This window comes from Falco naumanni, chromosome 10 (genome assembly GCF_017639655.2).
Source record: "Falco naumanni isolate bFalNau1 chromosome 10, bFalNau1.pat, whole genome shotgun sequence".
Classification (NCBI taxonomy): Eukaryota; Metazoa; Chordata; class Aves; order Falconiformes; family Falconidae; genus Falco; species Falco naumanni.
In genome coordinates, this window is record NC_054063.1 from 23757142 (window position 1) to 23780953 (window position 23812).

Below are 23812 nucleotides of genomic sequence, written 5' to 3' on the forward strand. Positions count from 1 at the left end.
GCGCTCCGCGCGCTGCCCTCCCCCTCCCGCCTGCGCCCGGCCGCGCTTTCCCGGCGTGCCCCGCGCGCTCTCGATGCTGACGTCACCGCAGCCCGGCGCCCGCCGCCATTGGAGTTGGAGGCTCAGGCTCCATCCCTCGCTGCGGCCCGACGGCGGCGGGCAGGCCCGGGCGGTGCGGCCCGGGGGCATGTGAAGAGACGGGGCCGGCAGGGTGAGGCGAGGCGCGGGACCGGCAGGGTGAGGCGAGGCGCTGGACCGGGGCCGGCCTACCGTCTCCTGGGCCACCCTGAGGAGCCGCCGAGCGGCGGCGCGCGCGCCAGCGGCCGCTTTCCCTCCCCCTGGGCCCCGGCCCCTTCCCCTCCCTGGCCGCCGCCTGAGGGGAGAGGCGCCGCCGCCCCTCCGCCAGGCCTTGCCGCGCCGCGCGGCCCAGCCTTCTCCTCCGGCCCGCTCTGCTGAACCACGGCGGCCCTGTACATGAATTATGTCTGCCACAAGCGTTGACCCTCAGGTAAGTGGCGAAGCAAAGCGCGGGGCCTGCCGCCTCCCCACGATGGGCGGGGGGGTCCCTCGCAGGCCGGTGCCTGCCTCTGGCACGGGAGAGGCTTTTCTTCTTCTTCTTCCCGGCTTCTTTGCACCTTAATCTCTCTCGTTAAATTCCCCCATGGGCACAGCACGTTCCCACAGCCTTTCGAGAGCCGTGGCCATTTCTAAGGCAGGCCGGTGCTGAATGAGCCATGAAGCGTACTCCGCAACCCCAGTCTAAACAAACCTGGATATCTTGTTAGCCATTTTTGCGAGCCTCTTACCCGTCCTCAAAAGCTTGTGTGTTTTGCAGTGACACTATAAGCGTGTTTCTAAAAATAACTTTTATTTCTCCTCTTTCCCCCCCCCCCCCCCTTCCTTTACCCAATCATCTGCTATGGCTTCCCAGAGACCGAAAGGACAGGATAATAAAGGTGAGGATCACGCTGAGATCTGATTGTTTAAATTGTTACTGTAACAGATGAATTGCGCAGGTACCTGTAGGCGAGCAGAAAGGTATTGCTCCTAGTCCGTGGTGATAACATCTGGAAGCTGTGCTTCGTTTCAAAAATAGCATAAACTGTTATTCATACGAGCTTGCTTGCATCCCACTTAATGCTATTGAGTTTACAGTGGGAAGGACTATGCATTAGTACTAAATATAATAAAGCTCTTCATTTCCTTAAAGCAGATCTGTTTGTAAAGTCACAAGGATATGCCAGTTCAATATGCATTTTTACCTAATTTTGCACTGTTTCTATTGTATGAATACAGTTCTGTTACTGTTCTGCTGTTGACTGATGTATGTACCAGATGTTATATATAAGCCTACAAAATTTAGGGATATTTTTAAAATAAAAAAAATAGTTAGCTTCTGATGAGGTAATAAGCTTTTTATGATAGCTCCTGTGCTTTGTTTGAAATTAAATTTAATAACAATCTAAGAAAATACCTTTGTTGTTACTGTGATCACTAGTGTGTTAATTGTTTAGGCTTTGAAACTTAACAATATTAAACTCTATAAATGATTTGTAATATATCTTAACCTGCCTTAAAAATCCAGCTACTTCTAGTTACAGAAAGTTTGACACTATTTCCTGTGTTTGTAAATACTCTCTTACTTGTACTCTCCCTGACAATCTTTACAGAAATACTTTGGTAAATTCCCAAGCTTGGCTGCTAAACATCTTATTTGGTGTAGTGTTACCTTTAGTTTAGCTGTTCTATGAAATAAGTAAATAAAGCAGCTATCACATAATGTGTTTGATCTCTTTTCCTTAAATTTAAACTAAACTAAGAATAGTATTTGAAGTGACCTAAGAACAGGTTTTAGTTTGCATATCTTCCAGTAATGGGTTTTGAATGCTTTTCATGCATAAATTTATGCTTAAGTAGGCCTTTGATTATGGCAGAGATTTCTGTTTTACACATGAGAAAACTGAGACTTAAGTTTTCCTGAAAATGTCAGGTTATTAAGGCACTTAGTGGTCACTATTTCATAATGAAATGTAACCTCACCTCATCTTCTTTTAGCCAACTTAAGCAGTGAATGACACATGCTGGGAGAACTGTGAGTTTCTGAGAGTTCTAATTATGGACCAGAACAATAAAGGTTGTTTCCCAATATTTTTCACAAAATTCTTGTCAATAATTATTTTTTTGTTCAGAGTTAATTCAGGAGTTGTCTATTTACTCTCGACTGCAGAATATTTTAAATTTTACTCAAATTTAGTTTTATAAGCAATAATATAAAGAGAAACCATTTGAGGGAAAAATGTCATCCCTTGGTCTTTTTAGGAATCTTCATGCTGTGAGGAAGAAATACGGCTTTTCATGAAATAACATAGGGTGGAAGTCTACATAAATGCTGCTAAGCAGTGTTATGATATGTTGTAACATTTTTCTTCTAGTACAAAATGGTTCGTTACATCAGAAGGATACAGTTCATGACAACGATTTTGAACCTTACCTTTCTGGGCAGTCAAATCAGGTTAGTGTATTTTTAACTTCGTTTTTTTTTCCTTAGGCATGCTGTTGGCACTCAATTCATAGGATTGTGTTGAGGGAGCAAATTCCTTAAATAGAGATGGAAAAAGAAATGACTAGCATATTGTGTTACTTGGTAATACAACTAGCATTTGTGCTCACAAAGCTAATATTACTCTGCATATCCAGATGGCCACAAGTGAAAATGAACTTAATGCTCCAACTAGTGTCCGCTGATTGCTCCTCAAATTGCAGGTTATTGATACGGTTGTACTGTGGCAGACTGTTTGATCTTACAGTTCTTTGACAGATGAGTTGTGTGTGGGAGTCTGAAGGTTCTGCTTTTGGGCTCTCTAGATTCGTATAGTTTGTATAATCCTAGAAATTAGTGTAGTTTAAATTTGGTTTTGATGCTTTCTAGGCAGCTTGTAGAGTTGTCCCACTTGCTTTTTACACTCCAGCAAATACTGTTGCTCTTTTGTGTCCTCTGAAATATTTTACAAATTAAAGTTGTGTTATTTTTAGAGTAAGATTCTGTAATGTAAACTCTCAGTATAACCTGGGTCATTATAACATACATTAAATCAACACATGTGACTTAAATACCATTATAAGGGAAAATTATATCAGGGAAGTAATTTTTGACATTCAAATCTTAGAAGTGAACAAAATCTATAGAAACTGGAGATGCAAAAAGTTTTCTTTCACAAATATGAAATACTGTTTCAGAGAGACACCTACCAGAGGTACAGTATTATTTGTTGGCAGAAAGGCAAAGTGTTATGTTTCAAAAGGGAAATTTATAACTTATCTGGAAGCTGATAGATGCCAATGTTAATGCTGGTGACATCACCAAATTTGATTTCAAAAGAAAATTATTCTACATGCTAAAAAAAAAAAGCATATAACGTGCTGTTCTGTTTCATTTGTGGAGACTGTTTTCATCTTGAACATAAACACTAGAGCAAACAGCATTAATTCATGTACTGTGTATCGTTACCTTCAAATGTATTAGACCTATTTGTTAGGGCAGTCAGATGGAACTGTGTTACAGATTTGTTTTGGATCATAGCAGCATTGAGGAAGGGTGCGAAATTTAGGACAGTATAGATAGACTTGAGCTTGTTTCCATCCTGGAAGCAATCTAGAAAGACCACTGTGGATGTTGGGGCAAGTGTGTTTATAGGACAGCATGGATTGTCTTCTGAGCTCTGCACTGTGTGGGTTCCAGCTCCCAAGCTAAGCTTCGTTGTTCTCTGCAGCATGGACATGTTCTCTAAGCTTATATGAAGCTAAAATGATTTAATGGGGAGCATTCCTTCTTCTCTGGAATTAATGTACTGTAGCAGGTATAAAAGCAGGGAATTTGTGGAGAAAAAAAGGAAGTGGAATTTTAATTTTTAATGCAAAATTAGTTTTGAAAGAAATTGAGGTTTTGAAATTCCATTTCAGCATATTTGTATATAATTTTTAATTACTTCATATAGAAAAAATGTAGAATCTATTATATTTTAATTCTTCAACAAGCCCTATTATTAGGTTTAGATGGGAAAATTGCTATGATGATTAGAATTTCCATAATTCTAGTAAAGTTTTCTGACATGAAAGTGTAGCTCCATTGACAGATTTATTTATGTTGCAGTAAGAAATTGGTATGCTACAAGAAACAATTGTGTAGGTCGTCTCACATTAAGTGGAAAGTGACGGTAACGTTAATTAGGATGGTGAGATTTTTGTACTGAAGACAACCATGTTTCTGAACAAAGCCTTATTATCTAGTTATTCAGTCAGATTTATTCAGCCCTTTAAAATTGCTGTAAAATGTAAGTGACTTACAAAAAAAATTGAAACCAACTGAATATTAAAAAAACCCCAAAACTTAAGAAATTAAAACCCCAGCGGACACAACAATATATTTGACATAAAAAATCAAATGTAGGTTGGCAATATTGTGTTAATTTCATCTTTTAAAAATACAGATTAGTATTGAACATGTTATAATGAGCTAAAATATAATTGTCTTCCCTTTTCCTGTTGTTAACTGCTTCTAAGTAGTGGTACTGCCTTTTCTTTCCATAAATGTTCTAGTATCCACATAGCAGTAGGTCATACAGATTGAATTTGAGATGTGATAGCTTTTTGTTATAAAGCACACTAAAAGTACTTTCAAGTGCAAAGGGAAATGAGTGAAGTAGAGTATTTATATGCGAAGTCATACTCAAAGCAAGAAAGGCATCTCCCATGTAATGTCATCCAGAACCAAAAGATTATTCGTAAGGAACAGGGAATTACTATCAAGTAGTGTACTCTGGGAGAAAGGAGAATTCCCTTCCGAAGTAACACAATGGTTTGGTTTGTTTGTTTGTTTCTTTTTAATTAAAAAAAAATGTAGAAGAGTGCAGAAAGGTCAGGGATAAGTTTGTTGAAATAGATGTTCTGCTGTTGCAGTGAAGGACTTCTGTCAGAGTCTCTTTGGCATAAAGCCAGTCAAAATAGATTGAATGTTTTGCAAGGATGTCTGCTAAAACTTTCCTTTAATCTTGTTAGAATCTTTGTGGAAGCTTTACAGGCTATGTGACAGGAGGTGACAGTCTCAGGAATTGTCTAGAATCCTTCAGCAGAAATATTTTAGGACAAAAAAACCTGCTTATTCTTTTTGGTCTTCATATATTCTACAGATGTAGAATTTATTAATGAAAGTATCTCCAAAGAACTATTGATGTTTCCTCCCTTTTGCCTGCATTTGGTTTTACATTTTTCTTGTATTAACGCTAAGATATAACACATAGCAATCTCAAAGTAAAGTATTCTAGAAAAACGTTTTCATATGCTAAATATTGATTATTTAAGCTTGGGAGCCTTAGAAAATCAAATGTATTTAGATCTTCTCATAGGAAGGTGGATTGTGTACCTCTTGTTAATGACAGAATTTGCATGTAAATAAAGGCGGCATGAACAGTGGCAGAGATTATTTCTTTTGAATCAGTAACATTGGATTCAGGCTGTTTAAGTCTCAGAAGTGTTTGCAGTACTATATGTGAGTCTTGGATGCTTTTTGTGGTATCATTCTGTATATGGAAAGTAAGGGTATTGAATTGCTGTGACTTTGGGGTATCCTGGAAGGAGGCATTGAAAAATGAGCAGTAAAAGTCTGTTATCGGTTGGGTATTATGCTTATTTTCAGCAAGGAGGTTTTTTTACTTCATTTTTTGAATGAGCTGAGAAAGAACCTGATATTTTTGAAAAATGACTGAAGTTCTGTTGCAGTTTTGCTGATTTTGCATACATTTTGTCAACTTAGAAATGTTGCTGTTTGAAAGAAATCTTAATTCCTCTTCTTAAAATGATCTTTCTCCATGAGTAAGGAAAGCTAGCTACTGTTTGACTTCTTAACAGGAAAGGTTGACCTTCCCGCTCCCTCACTGGTAATTACAGTTAGAGTGTCAGTTTGGAAGGTCTCCAATATACATGCTTCTAAGATAGATTTTACTCCTCTTTAAATAATCTTGAATATTCTGTGTTTGTTCTTTTGCATTGTTGAATATGAGAAACACAGAATGCTTCAAAAGCAAGTACAGCAGAAGATTTGCAGTGGAAGGAGAGGCTTCTCAGCTTGCTCTAAGAAGCAGTTGAAAGGGAGGAAAAGCTAGAATTTCAGAGGGGGATCTGCTGGTTTGTAGCAGTCAGGCTCTTATTTCATAGAGCAGAAGAGATGGCCTGTTTGGAAGGACAGCGATAAAGAGTCTTGCACATTTGTAACTTACCTACTGGGGGAGGAAGAGACTTTTGTGAAAGGCTGAATAGGGTCTTTCTCAAAGAGTTTGGATGGCATGTTTTCACGTGTCATATTTGCATATATTTGTCTCTAGTATACCAATCACTTTAATTTCAGTTTGTAATTGTTAGCCTTAGCTACAGCAAACTTGACATGCTTCTTAGCGTGTGATCTCACTGTGATCCTGTTTATGTCAGGAGTAGCCATTGCATGTTTTATAACTTCAGGTATGTTTTATTTGTTTGAGGGGACTGTTGACCCCTCAAAACAATTCCATAATGAGGACTGTAATCATATTTTCTGTTACTTGTATTGTCATGTTAAAGTAATACAATCTAAACTTCTCCCATGTAGTGATCTAGAAATGCAAAATGTCTTTAGTTCTGAGAGACACAAAATACGTTGTTATACAAAGTTCCTTGAAATATTTTGGGGTATTATAGATGAAATAATTCTAGAAGAAGCCACTAAGTACCCTTAGTAATGTGACTAAGCTTACATGGTTTCAAAATCTCAAGTACTAACCTCATTCTGAGCCACTAGTCCTGGTGCTTATAAATGCCCAGATACTGCATTTTAGCCCTGAATCTTTCCTGGAGTGTATACTAAGATCTGTAATTAGGAATTAAATTACCTTGTCTCTATTGTTCTTTTCTATTTGGTAATGAACAGTGTTGTGGCTATTTATAAATAAAGGGGGTTTTTATATCTGGTTACCTTTTTTTTTTTCTTTAACAGAACAGTAGCTATCCATCAATGACTGATCCTTATCTGTCCAGTTATTATCCACCATCAATTGGGTTCCCGTATTCTCTCAGTGAAGCACCATGGTCTACAGGAGGAGATCCTCCTATCCCATATCTCACTACCTATGGACAGCTCAGTAATGGAGATCACCACTTTATGCACGATGCTGTTTTTGGACAGCCTGGGGGTCTGGGAAATAATATCTATCAACACCGGTTTAACTTTTTCCCTGAAAATCCTGCCTTCTCAGCTTGGGGAACAAGTGGATCCCAAGGACAGCAGACTCAAAGTTCAGCATATGGGAGCAGTTACAGCTACCCACCTAGTTCACTGGGTGGGACCATTGTGGATGGACAAACAGGATTTCATAATGATACATTAAATAAAGCTCCTGGAATGAACAGTATTGAACAGGGAATGGTTGGACTTAAGATTGGTGGAGACGTTACAACTTCTGCGGTGAAAACAGTAGGTTCTGTTGTCAACAGTGCTGGGATGACAGGTGCCCTCTCTGGTAACGGTGGATCTAATGTAAATTTGCCAGTATCTAAACCAACCTCTTGGGCTGCTATTGCTAGCAAGCCTGCAAAACCACAGCCTAAAATGAAAACAAAAACTGGACCTGTAATTGGAGGAGCGTTGCCGCCTCCACCTATAAAGCATAATATGGACATAGGTACTTGGGACAATAAGGGTCCTGTGGCAAAAGTTCCTGCCCCCCAACAGATACCTTCTCCTCAGTCTGTTCCGCAGCCACAGCAGCCAATTGTTCAGCCTGTTCCAACTCAGCCTCCTCCATTGACTCAGCCACAGTATCAGACCCCTCAACAGCCACCCCAAAATCGCTGGGTAGCTCCTCGCAACAGAAATGCAGCTTTTGGCCAAAGCGGAGGAACTGGTAACGACAACAGCTCAGCTGGCAGTACCCAGCCTAACCCTGTTCCGAGTGGCGAGTCCCATCCTGTTCTTGAAAAACTGAAAGCTGCTCACAGTTATAACCCTAAAGATTTTGAATGGAACCTTAAAAATGGACGTGTGTTCATAATAAAGAGCTATTCTGAGGATGACATTCATCGTTCCATTAAGTATTCTATTTGGTGTAGTACGGAACATGGCAACAAACGCTTGGACAGTGCTTTTCGGTCCATGAATAGCAAGGGTCCAGTCTACTTGCTGTTCAGTGTCAATGGCAGTGGACACTTCTGTGGAGTAGCAGAGATGAAATCACCTGTGGACTATGGCACCAGTGCAGGTGTCTGGTCTCAGGACAAGTGGAAGGGGAAATTTGATGTCAAGTGGATCTTTGTGAAGGATGTGCCCAACAACCAGCTCCGACACATCAGGCTGGAGAACAATGACAACAAACCCGTTACAAACTCCCGTGATACACAGGAGGTGCCCTTAGAAAAAGCAAAACAAGTGCTTAAAATTATTGCTACTTACAAGCACACGACCTCCATCTTTGATGACTTTTCTCATTATGAAAAGCGCCAAGAAGAGGAGGAGGTGGTGCGGAAGGTAAACTTATTAAAAAATTTATTTTATACACAGATATGGGGAAAATGAAATGTGAAGGCTGCTATGGTGGAAAAAATGTAAGTAGGAATTTGAAATGTTTTTAGTACATCTCAACTTGATGGTTTTATGTGTGTTTAACAACACAAAAAACAAACTGACGCTTATTTGTCTGTGACAATTTCATAGCTAATGGGTTTCAAAACAGAAGGCTAAGCAGTAATGCAGGTAAAGGACATTATGTCCAGTTCTTTGGAGTTTGATTTATTTTTTTATCTTAAAATGATTAATAAACTACAAAATAGTTGCAGATTTTTTTTCTGCCAGTGATTAAGTTTTTTGCCTTAAATATGAGGTGTTTTAACACTGTTTGACTGGAACTAAGACTACTAAAGTTCATACCTGTATTGGTATTTGAAATTTGTACATCACCTTTAAGAGCAAGAGGCCTGACCTTGTTTGTTCAGTTGATGTCTGTGGAAAAGAGAGTTGCATAAAATTGCTGGAATAGTGCTAGAAAGATTGCGTTTCTGCTGCTGAAGTCACATGTATTATTATTTGGGTGAATAAAGGTTTTCAGTTCCCAGGTCTAATCTGTCTACTAATTCTTGAAAAGAAGTTTGGAGTGACAATGTAGTAGGAGAAATATGGGCAGTAACTGGGAAAACTTTCATGGCTCCAAGTCTACTGCAAGAGACCTCTGTCCTTATCCATCCCATGACCTCAGTTTCAAGAATGCCTTTTTCTAATTAGTCAGTCTACAAGTAATGGGCTGACAAAATATTAGGTGTTGGGATGTGTAGTTACTAGCTAGTTAATACTTAAAGTTGCTTGATGTTGATAGTATTTTATAGACCCTTTTTGTATAGCGTTTAAGAAGCATTTTTTTTGACAGGCTAGTTTAGCACAGCTCACACTTGCTTCAAAATGTTTTTGAAGCACAAACTTAATGCATGTTCCTGGAGCTTAAATTGAAGTTGCCATTTTAAAGGTTTTATTGCTGTTTAAAAGCACAGATAAAATTGCTTTAAACTGTCTTTGTAGAATGTACCCTTAAATTTTGAGAGAGAAGGAGTTCAGTGTCTTAACTTTTTAGCTCAGCTTTTCCTAGCCATAAGATACGATGTGCATGGCATACCTCAATACAGCAGGGAAGGAGAGCTTAAGAATTGTTTTTTTCCTGTGTACTCCCTGTGGGATTCCACAAGCTAAAACCTAAAAACCTTTACTTACACACCTCATTCCTTCAGGACAAGAGGAAACAGCCTCAAGTTGTGTCAGGTGAGGTTTAGATTAGATATTAGGAAAATCTTCTTCACCAAAAGGGTGGTCAAGCACTGGAACAAGCTGCCCAGGGAGGTGGTGGAGTCACCATCCCTGGAAGTGTTCAAAAAACTTGTAGATGTGGTACTTAAAGGCATGGTTTAGTGGTGGACTTTCCTGCATTAACAGTTGGACTTGATAACCTTAAATGTCTTTTCCAACCTAAATGATTCCATGATTCTATTCTGTGATTCGGGAGATAATTAGCCATTCAGTATTTAATGCAACCTCTATCTTGGAGAGGTGTTTCCTTATGTAGGAGAGAATCTTGAATAAGTCAAAAGGTCTGGGTTCCTTTGATCAGTGTTTACAGTGTAGGGGGGATAATTGTTTGCGTTTTTTTAACGCAGTCTCCCTGTGATTTGCTTCCAAGTCTGGAGGGGAGGATGATGTGCATGTTTAAGGAGTGAGAGTACTGGGAAAGCAATAGGAGATCTGGTGTAGGAACAGTTGTTTACTGGCCTGGGGAGGGTCCCAATGGCTGTTAACACCAAACTTCCTTTGCTTTGCAGTAGCTCAGGGGCGTGATGTTCAGCTACTGGGCTGATCCTGCTTTGGGTTGTTTTAATATACACAACTATTTCCCACTTTCAGTTGAAGTGCTGATACGGTAGTTTTACCCAGGCCACTGCTTTATAGCAGGATCAGTTTTTCAAAACAATGCATTTTTTTCTACCTCATTTAAAACTGAGGCTCTAGCTTATATGACACATTCAGAAAATGAGCTATGGAGTCTGATTTGACATTTCTTAGATTCCTTCAAATAGCTTAGAGAATAGGACAATATACAATTGAAGTATGCTGAGAAAGTTAATAGTGCTAGAGAGGTAAAGCAGATGAACAGTGAGGGAAAGAAAAGATACAGTTTGTCGGGTTGCATTCTATAAAGCTATTGTCTGGAAAGCTAGTATTTTCCCCTTCATTGACTAAATGAATTTTACAAGTCAATTGATTACTAAAAGAGGGTTTTTTACAGGATATGCACCCACGTAAACTTCTTATTGTTGAGAAGTTTGTGCTATTGAAGTTGAAACCTTCCTGTTATGCAAAGTTAACCTTCTTATGACAGCAGTTTTTTGAAGAATCTTACTGCTTTTACGACCTAATTGACATTTTCAGATGGTTGTTTGTGTATGTGCCATCTTAATTGGCTTTCCAGTTGCTATGTTTTTTATCCATTATACTGTGTTTAGCTGTAAAATCACTTGTGGAAATTTTGTGCTTCCGTTTCACCACTGTTGTGATTACAAAGGGCCAGAACTCCTAAAAATCTAGAGAACATGGAGGGCTTGAATGCTTTAATTCCATTTATACACAAATATTTAGTAGGGAAGAATAACTTCATGTAATCTGTACAATGCAAGCCACTTGCATTTCACTTCTTTAGATGATTAGTTTGTTGCTAACCAGTGTTTTCCTTCACTAGTGCATGTGGAGTAAGCTCCAGTGTGTGCTCTCTGAGTTCAACTGATCTAGGAACCACTGTGTTAAAGCCAAATCATCAAAAGAGGATTTGGCAGGTATAATGCTGCATGAAATTCGTTGGAAGTGCCAAAGATTCATCAGTGTTACTAGCATTGCTTAAGGACTGCATCATCATCTAGAATTGAGGGAAGATTTGTTCATGTTGGGATGCAAGTCCAGCTTTTGATTTGCCATAGTAATAAACTATTTAAGCCCACTCTGACCCAGAACCTGGGAGAGGAGTAATAGAAGTATATTTGTATCTGAAATGAAATAGCAAAAAAAAAAAGGGAGTGGCTTGAAATCTCTTCCACTTAGCATTTTTCAGTTAGTTTCCGGGGCTGCTACAGCTGTTGACAAAGAGTAATGTCTGTGATCAAAGCTCATGCTCTTAAAATACAAAAAAAGTCGCAACATGTGTGAGAGAGCTTCTTTAAAAAGAAAATACAGTATAATGTGGCAGTAATTATTAACATTCCCTAGAAACATGCTTGCATAGTCTTAAAAAAATTGTCCTCTGAAGTTAAAAAGCTTGTAAAGAAAATAAACTTGTTGAAGTTTTTGGTATTTTTATTTGCATCTCATGTAGTAGGACAGGTGGGTTGATCTACTGTCAGCAGCTCGTCTGGGTAGATCTGTATTTAACTAGATGGTCAGTTACCGGGCTGGATTGCTGTACCATCACCTCTGAACTGTGTCAAGGCACTCGGCCTTGGTGTTGTGTTGAAAGAGCTGCATGGTCTTAGAAAGCTCTTGAGTCACCGAGCTTACTGTTACTCCTTTTGGGTGATAAATTACTGTAAAGTGGTAGTTAGCTTAATGCATGTTGGCCCTTAGAAGTACTCATTTTCGTCTAGCATTGTGCGTTTCCTTTCAGTATGCTTTCTGTGAACACACTCATTGACTCACAGCTTTTGAGGATGGAATATTGTCTTTCCTCCAAAACTGTAGTTAAAAAAAATAGTATTTTAAGATTAATACTGATTTGTTTTCTGATACAAAGAAAAATTTATATTTTTGTGTCAGAAGATGAATGCTTTCATCCTGCAGACCTTAACAAATCAAGTGTAGACAGAAAGTTGACAGCTGCTTTAGACTGAGGTGAAAGGAACAAAAGTTAAGACAGCGGTGAGTGTCTCCAAATTGGAAGCTTTGCAAAAACCCATTTTTCCTGTGTCTGAAGACTATGCATATTAATGTTGTGAAGGAGAAGTATGCAATAGGAACTCCCCTGTGAGATACCAGAGAATTCCCCTGGAGAAGAGAAACAGTGAAGACTCCTGGATGGATCTTCAAAACGCAAGATGACCAGAGCTTTGTTAGTTGCTTACAAAAGTGCTTCTTGCTTGCAGTGGTGCTAAATAGTATCAAGGAGAAGAGTTTGAAAGAGCTAAAAACCAGCCCTGCTCAAGAGCATGAAGAATTGTTGCATCAGTTTCTTCCCTGTCAGTTTATATGGTTTCAGATACTTTTTAGAAGGAAAACTCAGATTAGTGCCTGAGAGAGAAAGCAGTGTAGGAGGAATTGCTTAATAACTTGCTCAATAAATAGCACTTTTTACTGAATTCTGAAGCCTGAGCTGAGTCTCTGAATGCTGTGGGCATACTTTCTATGTATCAGGTAAAAATCTCAGGTGCTAGCCAGTCTTCTGTTTATGAGCAACTAGTCCATGAAAATTGAAAATTTTGATGTTTAAAAGAAGGTGGAATTATGAGGGTCTGTGGAATACTACACAGAAAACTTAAGTTAGATAAGATGGCAATGGGAAAGAATGGGCTGGTGAACATGGTGGAGCAGCGGAGCAAGGTAAAGGGGATTTACCATCATAGAAATGGAAGTAGGATGGAACGATTACTTTTTTGGAAGCCTGAAAATGGGCTTAATACAATTTAGTTTGATACTCTTCCTAACCACCTTTTGTTGGAAGTGTCAGGCAGCCATAAGTTCTTTTCATTAAGAACATACAACACCTGATATGTTCTGATACTCTGCCACTAAGAAATTACTATTATTGACAGTTCATCACAAGTCAGCAGTTAAAAGATAGAAGGCGTTTAGATTTCTAAAACAAATTGTACCACTTCACGTGGTCTGTTCTCTTGGTTTGCTAAAAAAATTTTGCTGTCTTTTACTTCTGTCTTAAATCATAGAGTAAGAATTTATACTAGATTTTGTTGGCGTATTTTTTATGAAAATTGAAGTACTACTATTATTCTGCCTGGAAGCTAAAATCAATAAATTCCATTTTTTAAAAACTCCTGATTTTATGCTGTGACCAGCTGAAGTACCAAATACAGTCTGTTACATCTGTAGTGTTTGGTATATTTGCAAATAAGCTTTACATCGCAGCAGAAACAATTCCAAGATGAATTTTATACAGAAAGAGTCCACAAAACAAGTAAAATGTGAAGGCATTAGTTTAGGAGTTGACTGTTGTTCATGCTTAGGCTGTTGCACAATTTTCTTGCTTGAAATGGGGTTTGGTTTTGTGCTCTACAGTCTGTTTTAAACACCATTGGGGTGAAAGGGAAAGCAGTCAGCTGAGCCCTTTCTTTTCAGTCTGCAGTGTCTTAGCTGGAAAAACACACTGGCCTAAAGATACAGCAGCATATTTTTTTGAACCTGGCTTGCTCTCTTCTGCATGTTCTGCAGCTTAAGAGGCTCCTGAAACAGTTATTGAAGTCCCCCCTTTTTTGTTGCTGCATTGCTCAACTCGTCTGTGTAAGTCCTGAGCAGAGGCGTGACCCTTTGCTGCTGGGAGAGCACAAGCTGGTTAGATGAAGACTTAGAGCAGTTGAGGGATGCCTGCCTGCAGGTATCCCTTAGCTTACCTTTACCTGTCTTCAGTATTTGTGGTTAGCAGAAACTTTTGAGGGAGACTTCAAAGAGCCTGCTGGCTTCTGTTCTAGAATGCTTTTAGAAATTCTTGGATTGTTCAGTCTAGCTGTGCTGGTTTTTATCAGATTGCACAAAAGTACATAAATTTTCTTCCACCTGATTATTTTATTATTATTATTGTTATTATCCACCCACCCCCCACCTCACCCCTGACTTGTCAGGTATTTCACAGTGCCTCCCAGAGTAGATGAACAGATAGGAAGAACTAGGAACAGAATTTCTAGAGAGCTCAAATCCTTGCTTTTACTGAATGTGACTGAACTACAAAGTCATTTGAGTGCCTCAAAATTATACTAGTTCTGTGAAGTTCAGTGATCTACCTTCTCCTTTCTGCTCCTCTTGTATTGGTTGCGCTACTGCTGCAGTAACTAAAATAACCCAGAAAGGAGAATATTGCAGGTCCTTGTTTCTGCTTAGGGATGTTGATACTCCAATCCTTTCTTACTTCCCTGCTGTGACTTTTATCTGCTGTCAGTTTGAAGTGGCTGTGCAGGTATTCAGCTTTTCTGCACTTAATATTAAGTTGTCAAATCCCTGGGCTTGTCAGCTATATATGGTATAGTTATGAAATGTAGCAGCAATGTTCTAACAGAGTGTGTTGTTTGGGATCACATGAGTGCTGTTCATTTGCTTGTTCATTTGGCTAAAATCTTTCTTAACTTTTAACTTTTTTCTCTTTGCAGGAACGTCAGAATCGAAACAAACAATAAGAATAAACATATACAGTTTGATATATATATACTAGAACTGATATTAAATTCGACTATGAGAAACAAAATTTAAGTATACTGGTGCTGTATCCTGGCATCAGGACAAACTAAAGCTTTCAGCTCCAATATATCTTCTCGTGCAGGGGAAATTAAGTTGTCGCATCTTTAAGTACATTGTAGTTTATTTTTGCCCAAGCAGATCTGCATTAATTTGTACCTTTTTTCTATGTAAAATTCTGTAGAAATCATTAATAAAGGTGTGTCTTTTTATTTTTTTTTAAGTTGGTAAACAGTTATATTAACCTAATGTGGACCTATACACGAGCATACTAAAGTGTCAGTGCTTCCCAAAGACTTCATTTTGGCATAAATTATGTTCCTAGCCAGATATAGATATTATGGAGAATACATGACAAATCTTCCTTTATCCTCCTCCCAAATCTTCTTCCTTCATGGCGAAAGTAAGAAACCATGCATTGATTTTTGTCATTTAAAAAATTTTCAATATACTGCACTTCAGAATTTTGAAATGAAAAAAACCCTAAATTTCTGATCACTTTGTGCAGCTGCTATGCCTCTTTATTTATCTGTACAATTACACTTTTAAAATTGCTAATGCACCATGTTGGTTTTTTCTGTCTAGTAGAAAAATCAAATTGTCAGTGAAATTGTTTCTCTGGAAAATATTTCCCTTTCACATTCTGTTAACCAGTGCTTCAGTGTGCATTTGTTATAACATATCCTGCCGAGAGTGAGTGAGACACTTTCTCTCAGCCATAATTCTGCTTTACGGTTTTTGTAGCTTAATTAAATAATAATGTGATGCTATCAACATTGCAGGGGTTTTGGACAATGTGTTTAAACCTGTTTCAGCTTTCAGGTGTTATTAGTTAATTGCAGATCATTTTTAATCCTTCCCTTCATTACTCCTTCCCACCCCCCAAATCCTAATGCCATTTAAAGTTTTTATACCAATAATGCTGAGCTTTAACGTAGGAACTAATAGTACGGATAATATGATGGATTATGCCTCAGATGTTTAAAATTGACAGTGTGTATGTCTAATTTTTTTCTGTTGGATGAGTAAAAAAACCTGTTTTAAGAAACTGAATTTGCTGTCATGTTTTTGTGGAGTGAGGGGACCGTCGGAGAACCTGTCACCAACTGGAGTTCCAATTAAGCATGGAAATGGTGCTCATGTCCGCTGCTCTAGCACACTGAATCTGCACGTGTTTATTGTAGAGGATCTTTTACTATATTAGAAAGCAAGTATCTTCTGAATACTATTTACTCCAAAAGGACCTCCAATTTAAATAAAGTTTAATCTGTATCATTTAGACTTGTATTTAGAACGTATAACTCTGTCTCTGGACTGTTACTGCCTGTAAGGGGTAATGGACAGATTAACTTTTTCCTCTAGGAGAATACAAGCCTTAATAAACAATACATATTTAGCAAGTTTGATGTCATTTTCATTTTTTCCCTACTTTCAGTTGTCTTCCTGTGTTATAATCGCCCTTTATGTGGACTCGTGCATTAAGGCTAATTCACAAAGTGTTTTGATTGACTAACCTAGATGTTGGCTTGATGACTGCGGAAGGGTTTTGTAGGGCTCTGCAGAGGACATTTAAGCAGCTTTGAATGTTACCGTTCCTCAAAGGAAATACCTGCGCATGCAGTGGCTGTCACTTGTACTTTCCCTTCTCCTTGTGTGGTAGAGAAGCTGAAGAAATAATTGGAAGTTGTTCTGTAGCCTTCAGGAGGCAGCAGTGCAGATGTGGCTCACTGGGATGGGAAAAGAAACTTCCTAAATAGAAGTGAAGCTGTGAATGGTTTCTTTTACAGCAGTTGGCTGTATTTCCCAACTCTTAACTTCAGTAATTTGAGTTGCTGTCTTTTTTTAACTGACTTTTTGAAGCAATAACTGCGTTTTATAAACATGTTACCATCTAATAAAAGCACCTGCTGTTAGTTTCAGTTGTTATGTCAGGACACTGAGAGCTGTTGATTTCAGAGCCAAAAAGAATTCAACTCCATCTGGACCCTGAAGAGAAAAGTTAGTTACACAAATTTTATTTCCTTACTTTTTTTTTTTTTTTTTTCAGAGCTAAAGAATCTTTGTAGAGCTTTCAGGTGAATATTTTCTAAAAAAAGAGAAAAAAGGCAAAAACCCCCAACCAACCAAAAAGAACCCAAAAATTAACAAATTGAGAGCCTTTAGCTGAAACCAGTTTGGCTGTGTTGTTAGGGGAAGTTATAATGTATTTCAGCCTGCGATCTGGCATCGTGGGTCACAGAAAATATTCATAATGGCTTCAGCATGCAGCGATTTCTTACGGATATCGCAGCGCTGTGGCTGAATTGTATGACACTATCTGAGTTATGTGGGGAGAAAATTTTAGCAGTGGGTGAAACAACCACCTTCCTTAGGATTGTTCAGTGTCAAGATCACACTCGGCTGCTGGTTGTTCTAATTTTCCATCAACTGTCTTTTCAATATAAAGAGGTGCCTCACACCTTTTGTTTCACATTGTTCAAATTACACTGTGAGGGGGAAGAAATGTTCTTCCAGTGTCTGTTGTAGAATAACTTTGTGTCATAGGTCTTTCTTATTGTTTTAATTAATTCAAGGAATAGTTCCAAAAGAACTTGCCTGTGTGCTTTCAGAATTTGTGCTCAAATGTGCTCCTTAAATGCGTTGGTTTTGTTTGAGGTTTTTACATGTTTGATGTATCCTTGCTGCCTTCTGCTTTTAAGCCAAATATAGCTGGTAGCACCAAATACTGATTCCAGAGTTAATTGAAATTATTTCTCTGGTTCAATTACTGATCGGTGATGGCAGTGCGTTGTACTGTGCTGAAGCTGTGAACGTTACATCTTTAGGGGGAGAAAAAAAAGTATTAATTTGCAAGTAGTCACACCAAAAGTAATAGTACCCAATACCATGGAGATTACGTTGGCACTGCGAAGGATGGTTTTAAGTGGCTTGAGCTTGTAGAGAAAATGATCAAGTTAAATCTACACTGAGGGCAGATACAGGCACATAAAAATAAACCCACGTTCAAGATCGCTGCCCCGCCATAATGCAGCGTGCTCAGCAGTTAAGGTCAGACTTTGGTTTTTACCTTACACAGGCCTGGGAGATGGAAATAGGAGATGTAAAGCTTAAAGTCCAAATTTTTCTTTTCTCTCACCCTTTAAAGGACTGTTGATATTAAAGGGTATAAGTGTTTCTTCACAGAATATTTTTTGTTTGGAGGACTTACTCAAAGATATTAATGGATTTACTCATAGATATTAGTGAAATCTTGGTGAAAAAAAAAGAATAGTATTTATTTCTTGGCATTAGACTGACCACAGTGCACTAGAGAGCATGGACAAGTTGTGGCAGAACGTGGGTCTGCTTCTCCTCTTTAATAACAAGTGATTTTATTTGGCTAGGGAAGATGGAAATTCCAGTAAGTGTGGGCATTAAAAAACTTGTAGGCAAAGATACTACAAAACCATCAAAAGAAAAAAAACTTGTGATGTTACTGTCCTTTTCTTGTACACCTGTTGAGAAAAGTCAAGAAGAGCAAGGGAAGCTTAGTTAAAGCGCAAAGAAGAAGCACAAATAATATGTGCCGGGGGGTGGGGGGCAGGGAGGGAAGTGTGTTTTGCTCTGATGCTGCTTTTCCTGGTCTCTCAGTTACTTTGAATTCTTTATGTTGAACAATCTGTTTCACTTGAAAAAATGCTCTGGCTTTTTTTGACGACAGCGCTCAGCATCTGCTCATTTTGGGAGAAAGCTGTTCGCTGGTTTGGGGAAAGTGCAGGTTTTTAATTGGAATTGGTGAAACTGCCCAAGAATAGCGTGAGTGTAGCTGTGGCTTTTTCTGTGATGACCTCCTCGGCTGTAGCCTGCCTTGTCCACAGTTCCTTTGAGAAAGAACAGCTCTTGTTTCAGCCTATTTTTAGAATTAAGACAGTTGAGTCAAAATGTTGAAGTGACTTAATTGGGGTGTGACTCGGCAGAGGGAGATTTTGGATTTGAGTAATGTGGTTCAGTCCAATGGACTGTTTGATAGCTAACGTCATTCTCAGTTCTCCTTCACTTCACATGTATGGGCACTTTGACCTCACGTTGGGGTGAATGGGATTGTTCTTGTGTGTGAACGTTGCTGATTTCACAGCTTTCCTGTCCTCAGAAAACTTGCGCTGAAAAAAAAATCCTCTAAAATCAATTTGCATACTGCATATGCAGTGATGCATTGAATATGTGAAGTGATGACAGTCTGTAATATTTTTCATTTCCTAGTAAAGACTATGAGCAGGGCAGGGTTTTAGGAATGACAAGAACAGCTTTTGTTCCCTGGTATGATACTGGATTAATTTTCTTATGTAGGATTATAATTTCAGGGCACCTTTGTAATCCCTTGAGAAATCCTACATAAAAGAGTGCTGACTTGACTTCTGTGTCGTCTTTTCGCCTCCTGTAACATCCCTGATCTCCCTTTTGTTCACGTACCTGAGGTGAGTTACTGACAGCACAAGGAAGACCTTGGAGACATGCTTTCTTCAACATGCAGGACTTTACAGAACTGGCGTCTACACTGTCTTTTACTGAATCTCCTTTAATTTTGAGAGTGTAGGAGGTTTTTTATGCCATCTGTCTGTTTATAAGTTATTCAGAAATTATTTTTACCTGGGATGTTACCATGACAACAGACAGTTGGTAGAGTCTTCACCAAATGTATTTCTAATGTTGTCCAACTGCTGCTCAATCAGTAGGATCTGATGTTTTGCTGTGGTTTCAATAATGAAGATAGCGGGGAAGAGGTGTAAATACTTGTTTTGCCAAATCTACGTTCTCCAGGTATTTTTAGATTCTTGCTGCAATGCCTTGGGCAGTAATGCATATCACAAGCCACCGTCTTGATTCCCTCGCCTCCCTCCCCATTCTGTGGGATGAGAATGGGAAGAAAGTGAGTTTTACCAGTGAATGAGATATTAATCTATACATATATTATCAGGGAGCTTTTTTTCATTATTTGTAACTTCTGTGTAGTCCCCCCATTGCTACGCTGCTGTGTTCCCATTTGCAGCGTTACTGCACGCTGCAGCACAGTTTGATTTCTGCGCTCTGCTCTTGCGGATCTGCAAATTGTCATCAAAGCAAGCTGGTTATTGGTAACATCTGCCTTTCTGGGAGAGCTCTGCCCTGCACCTCCCTGAAAGTTAGCGGTCTGCAAACCCTTTTACAAAGTTAGAAACTACTGATGTACAAACTGTTCTTGCTGCTGTTGGCTCTCCTGTAGCAACACATCTTGGTTAGCTGAGAACACTGGTGGCGGAGAGATGGAACACACTGATCCTGCAGCTGAACATGCTTTGCTGAAGCGGTATTTAGCCTGCTTCTGATGAAGCGTTGTGGGTGGTGGTAGGCAGCGTAGATCAGTGTCTACACCTGACTGGAGGTTCACTTTCTAATTAAATACTGTGCACATGCAAGTCTGAAGTTAGACTTCCCAGCAGGGTGGCTGCGTCTTTGCCCCTTTGGGGTGAAAATTCTGGATAGTGAGCACATGCAGGAAACAGAGTGAATTTTGGAAGGTCTGGGGAGTCACGGAGACTATGTGGCTTTCTTCCCCTGTTGGTGTGTATGGAAATCCTTTTCTAATATAAATCTGTTTCATATAAATGTGTAAAAATTTGACAGAATACAGTTATGTGAGTGCAGATTGTCTGATTTTTAGGGGGAAGAACTCTGCAGAGGTCTGTAACAAACCGGTACTTTTGCAACTTCAAAAACTGTCAGGAAAGACTTTTGGCCACTTTTAAATAAGCTGATTATCAGGAGCCCTTGAAAACACTTACCTGGAAGGCCAAGTATTTTGATGTTTTGGCCTGTAATAAGCTTATTTCATAAATACATCAGGGGCATTTATTGTTCTCTGGCATGAGAAAGTAGAAATGTGTTAAGTGCAACTACCTGGTAAACTTTCTAGACGTCTGTTCTGATGTTTTACCCATGTGAAGCCTTTCTAGTGTTCTGGAACGCACAAAAGCTGTGATCCTTCTTGTTTCTGCTGCTCAGGTTTGAGATGAGACAAAGCCTGGAAGGCAGGTGCAGGTTAGGACAGATAACCAACCCGTGCCACTGTGTAGCTCTTTTGAACTGTTTTTTTGAACTGTTCTGCTTAAAGATTGCACAACGTAGTCCTGAAAGGAGGTATTTTGTACTTTCCCATAGGTGCTCCGCGATAGAGCAGTGACTAGGGGTAACAGCCAGGGAGGCGATCGGCAGCGGCTGAGGGTGGAGGCTGCTCACTGTCGGGGAGATGAAGCATGATGAAGCAAAGATGTCCGTTTCTGGGACAGTATTAGATTCTGAGAGACCAGCACATGTTTTCTGGCATAAGCCACTGGCATGTTGTGGGGATTTTTTTCATATTTTACCTTTTTCAATCCCCACACAAGTAGCTGCATAACTTTGTTGAGACCTCCCTTTAAATCAAAATACTAAATTGAAGTCTGCTGGAACTGATCTGTGTGCAGCACTCGGATGGTCATGCACTTGATTACACCAAATTCAGTGCTTTTTCGTTACGCCTTGTTTTATGTGTCGTACCTACTTAACTAAGCTAGCTTGTTGCACAGTGTTCAGCCTTCGGAGTGAGGGTGTTGTAGTGATTTATGCTTTTTTCATTAATGCTAGCTCAGCCAGCAGAAATTGGGAACAAAAGACAGAATTAAGGAGGTGTATCAGCATTTGCATCACTCTAGTAGGTGTGCAGCATTTTAAAAGCGAAGGCAAGGGAGACTGCTTTGCGTCCTCTAGTTTTATATATCTGACCTCTGTAACACAGAAATTATAACTAAAATATTAAAACTGTAATAATTCCTTGTTTGCTCTGACAAGGAACGAGAGTTATAACTTGTTAGTCTGGTAAGGGTGTCTTGTTCCTTGGCTGTACGCTTGGTTCCCATAACTTGACAGTTCATTCCTTGTCGTGGAGGTTAGAAGCACGGTGGGTTTTTTGGTCCAAATGCTCAGTCTTTATAAAAATGCCACTGCAGAACTGGGGGGTGGTGGGCAGTAAGTCAGGAGAAGAACAAACAGCAGTCAGCTGGGAGTAAAGACAACTCCGAAAGATTTCCTGATGCTGAGCAAAGAGCAGCACTAATGAGCCCCTGTGGGAAATGTAATTTGCCCATAGTGTGTAAAATACTGGATGGGGAAGAAGAGTGATTTTTATGAGCCAGGTATCATTTCAGATTTTTCCTTAACTTACTGACCTTGCTGAGGATGGGGAAATCCTGCATGTTGCTAGCTCAGTTATTTCAAAGCTTGTGATAATGGAAGATAAATTATAGAAGGAGAGTATTCACAGAAGACTGGCAGACAGGCTGGACTTTAGACAGGTTTTTTAATTGTTATTAATCCATTAGGGTTTCTTTTAAGTAATAAGTACAACCAAGGATGTGAACCTGCAGATTACAAAGCGCACAGAGGTTCCTCCTGTTAAATTTCAAAAGCCTCCTGGTGAAATGAGACTGGGTTGTGAGGCATAACCATCCTCAGAAAGGTACACAAATTATCATCTGCCCTGGTGAATACTACCTGTGTTATGATTTGAGAGAGCACGCAGCCTGTTTCCTTCTCACACCTCTTCCTGATGGACCGATGCTCTAAAAAGTAAGTGGCCCATAGAGGTAATGAAGAGGGTAAGTAGAAAGATACGAGGTGTTTCTGAAGCAGTGCTTCTGTGCTTTTCAGTCACTGAACATATGTGGGGGTTTGTTCAGAAATACTCCAGGCATTCGGGTCATTAGTAGTTAAAAGCCTGTAGAAAAGCTCAGTCTGCAAGGGGAGCACCCGAGACCCTCCCCACCAGTTCTGCAGCGTGAACAGAAAGGTGCACTGGGGGCCAGGGAACCTGAACCGGGGCAAAGTTAGGGGGGAAAGGTGGCAAATGTGAAAATCAGCGATTTTCATTCTTGTTTTTTGAAGTGTGAGGGTATGGCTATGGTAGAAATAGAAAGATAGGAGGAGAGGAGGGAGAACAGGGGATGCTCAGTATGTGTGGTCGTTAGGTTCACCCACGCACCTGCAGTGAGAAGCCCACATGGGCTTCCCCAAGAGGCTTGTGGCTATTAAAGCATGCCTCAGTTGTTGCTCGTATAGCAATAAAGAAGCGGTTTGAATTATTCCCAGGAACCCAGCTGTGCCATTAGTCAGTCTGGTAAAGTTTGTCCAGAGGCAGAAAGCATCTCTAACCTGGCGACCGTAGCAAATGTTCCGTCTGTTTGAAAGATTACTTACAAGAGCCGTCGCATCGCCGAGAAAGGGGGATTCATAGGCAGTGCCTCTCTGACACCTCTGCCCACAGGAAATGTTGTACAACCAGGAGCCCCACAGTCCTGGGTAGTTAAAATGGATTTTCTTTGTGATCTAATCTCATCATTTCCAACACCGTTAGTTTTGCAGCTTCCTCAGACCTCATTCTACAAAGCACTTTTCGTCCTCAGTAGAGTAAGAACATTCTGCACGTAATAAGCCATCAGTTTGTCAAAGAAATCACACTCTAGAATAAACATGGGGATTTCTCTACTAGACAGTAGCTTTTGTATATATGAGTTTATATATTACTTACATATGCACGGATATGTGCTCGTATGCTTCAGAGAGAAGTACAATAACAACAGTGCTGGCTTTTCCTTCAAACAAATGAAGAAGTGGTAACTATTGCTGTGTGTCTGAGCTGAAAGCCACTGCTGATTTCCACTAGCTGGCAACCTTGCCCTGTCTCTGATAAGACATGCATAAAAAGTATTAATGATGATAACAAAGAGAAAAGTGGGATGATTAAAAATGGAATAAAATAGCAGG

General features: G+C 39.6%; 1 protein-coding gene across 3 annotated transcripts; it reads left to right on the forward strand.

Moving 5' to 3' along the window:
- The first annotated feature begins 72 nt into the window (after nucleotides 1-72).
- YTHDF1 (YTH N6-methyladenosine RNA binding protein 1) lies at nucleotides 73-16398 on the forward strand. 3 transcript variants are annotated; one of them, XM_040608407.1, is made up of 5 exons: nucleotides 73-508; nucleotides 932-956; nucleotides 2433-2512; nucleotides 7022-8625; nucleotides 14914-16398. In XM_040608407.1, exons 1-4 carry the CDS (start codon nucleotides 482-484, stop codon nucleotides 8594-8596), a joined length of 1707 nt encoding a protein of 568 aa, XP_040464341.1. In that variant the 5' UTR covers nucleotides 73-481; the 3' UTR covers nucleotides 8597-8625; nucleotides 14914-16398. The 3 variants fall into 3 exon arrangements, with proteins under 3 accessions (XP_040464341.1, XP_040464342.1, XP_040464343.1); XM_040608408.1 differs by having other exon boundaries at nucleotides 7022-8548; XM_040608409.1 differs by lacking the exon at nucleotides 932-956 and having other exon boundaries at nucleotides 74-508; nucleotides 7022-8548.
- Nucleotides 16399-23812: the final 7414 nt, after the last annotated feature.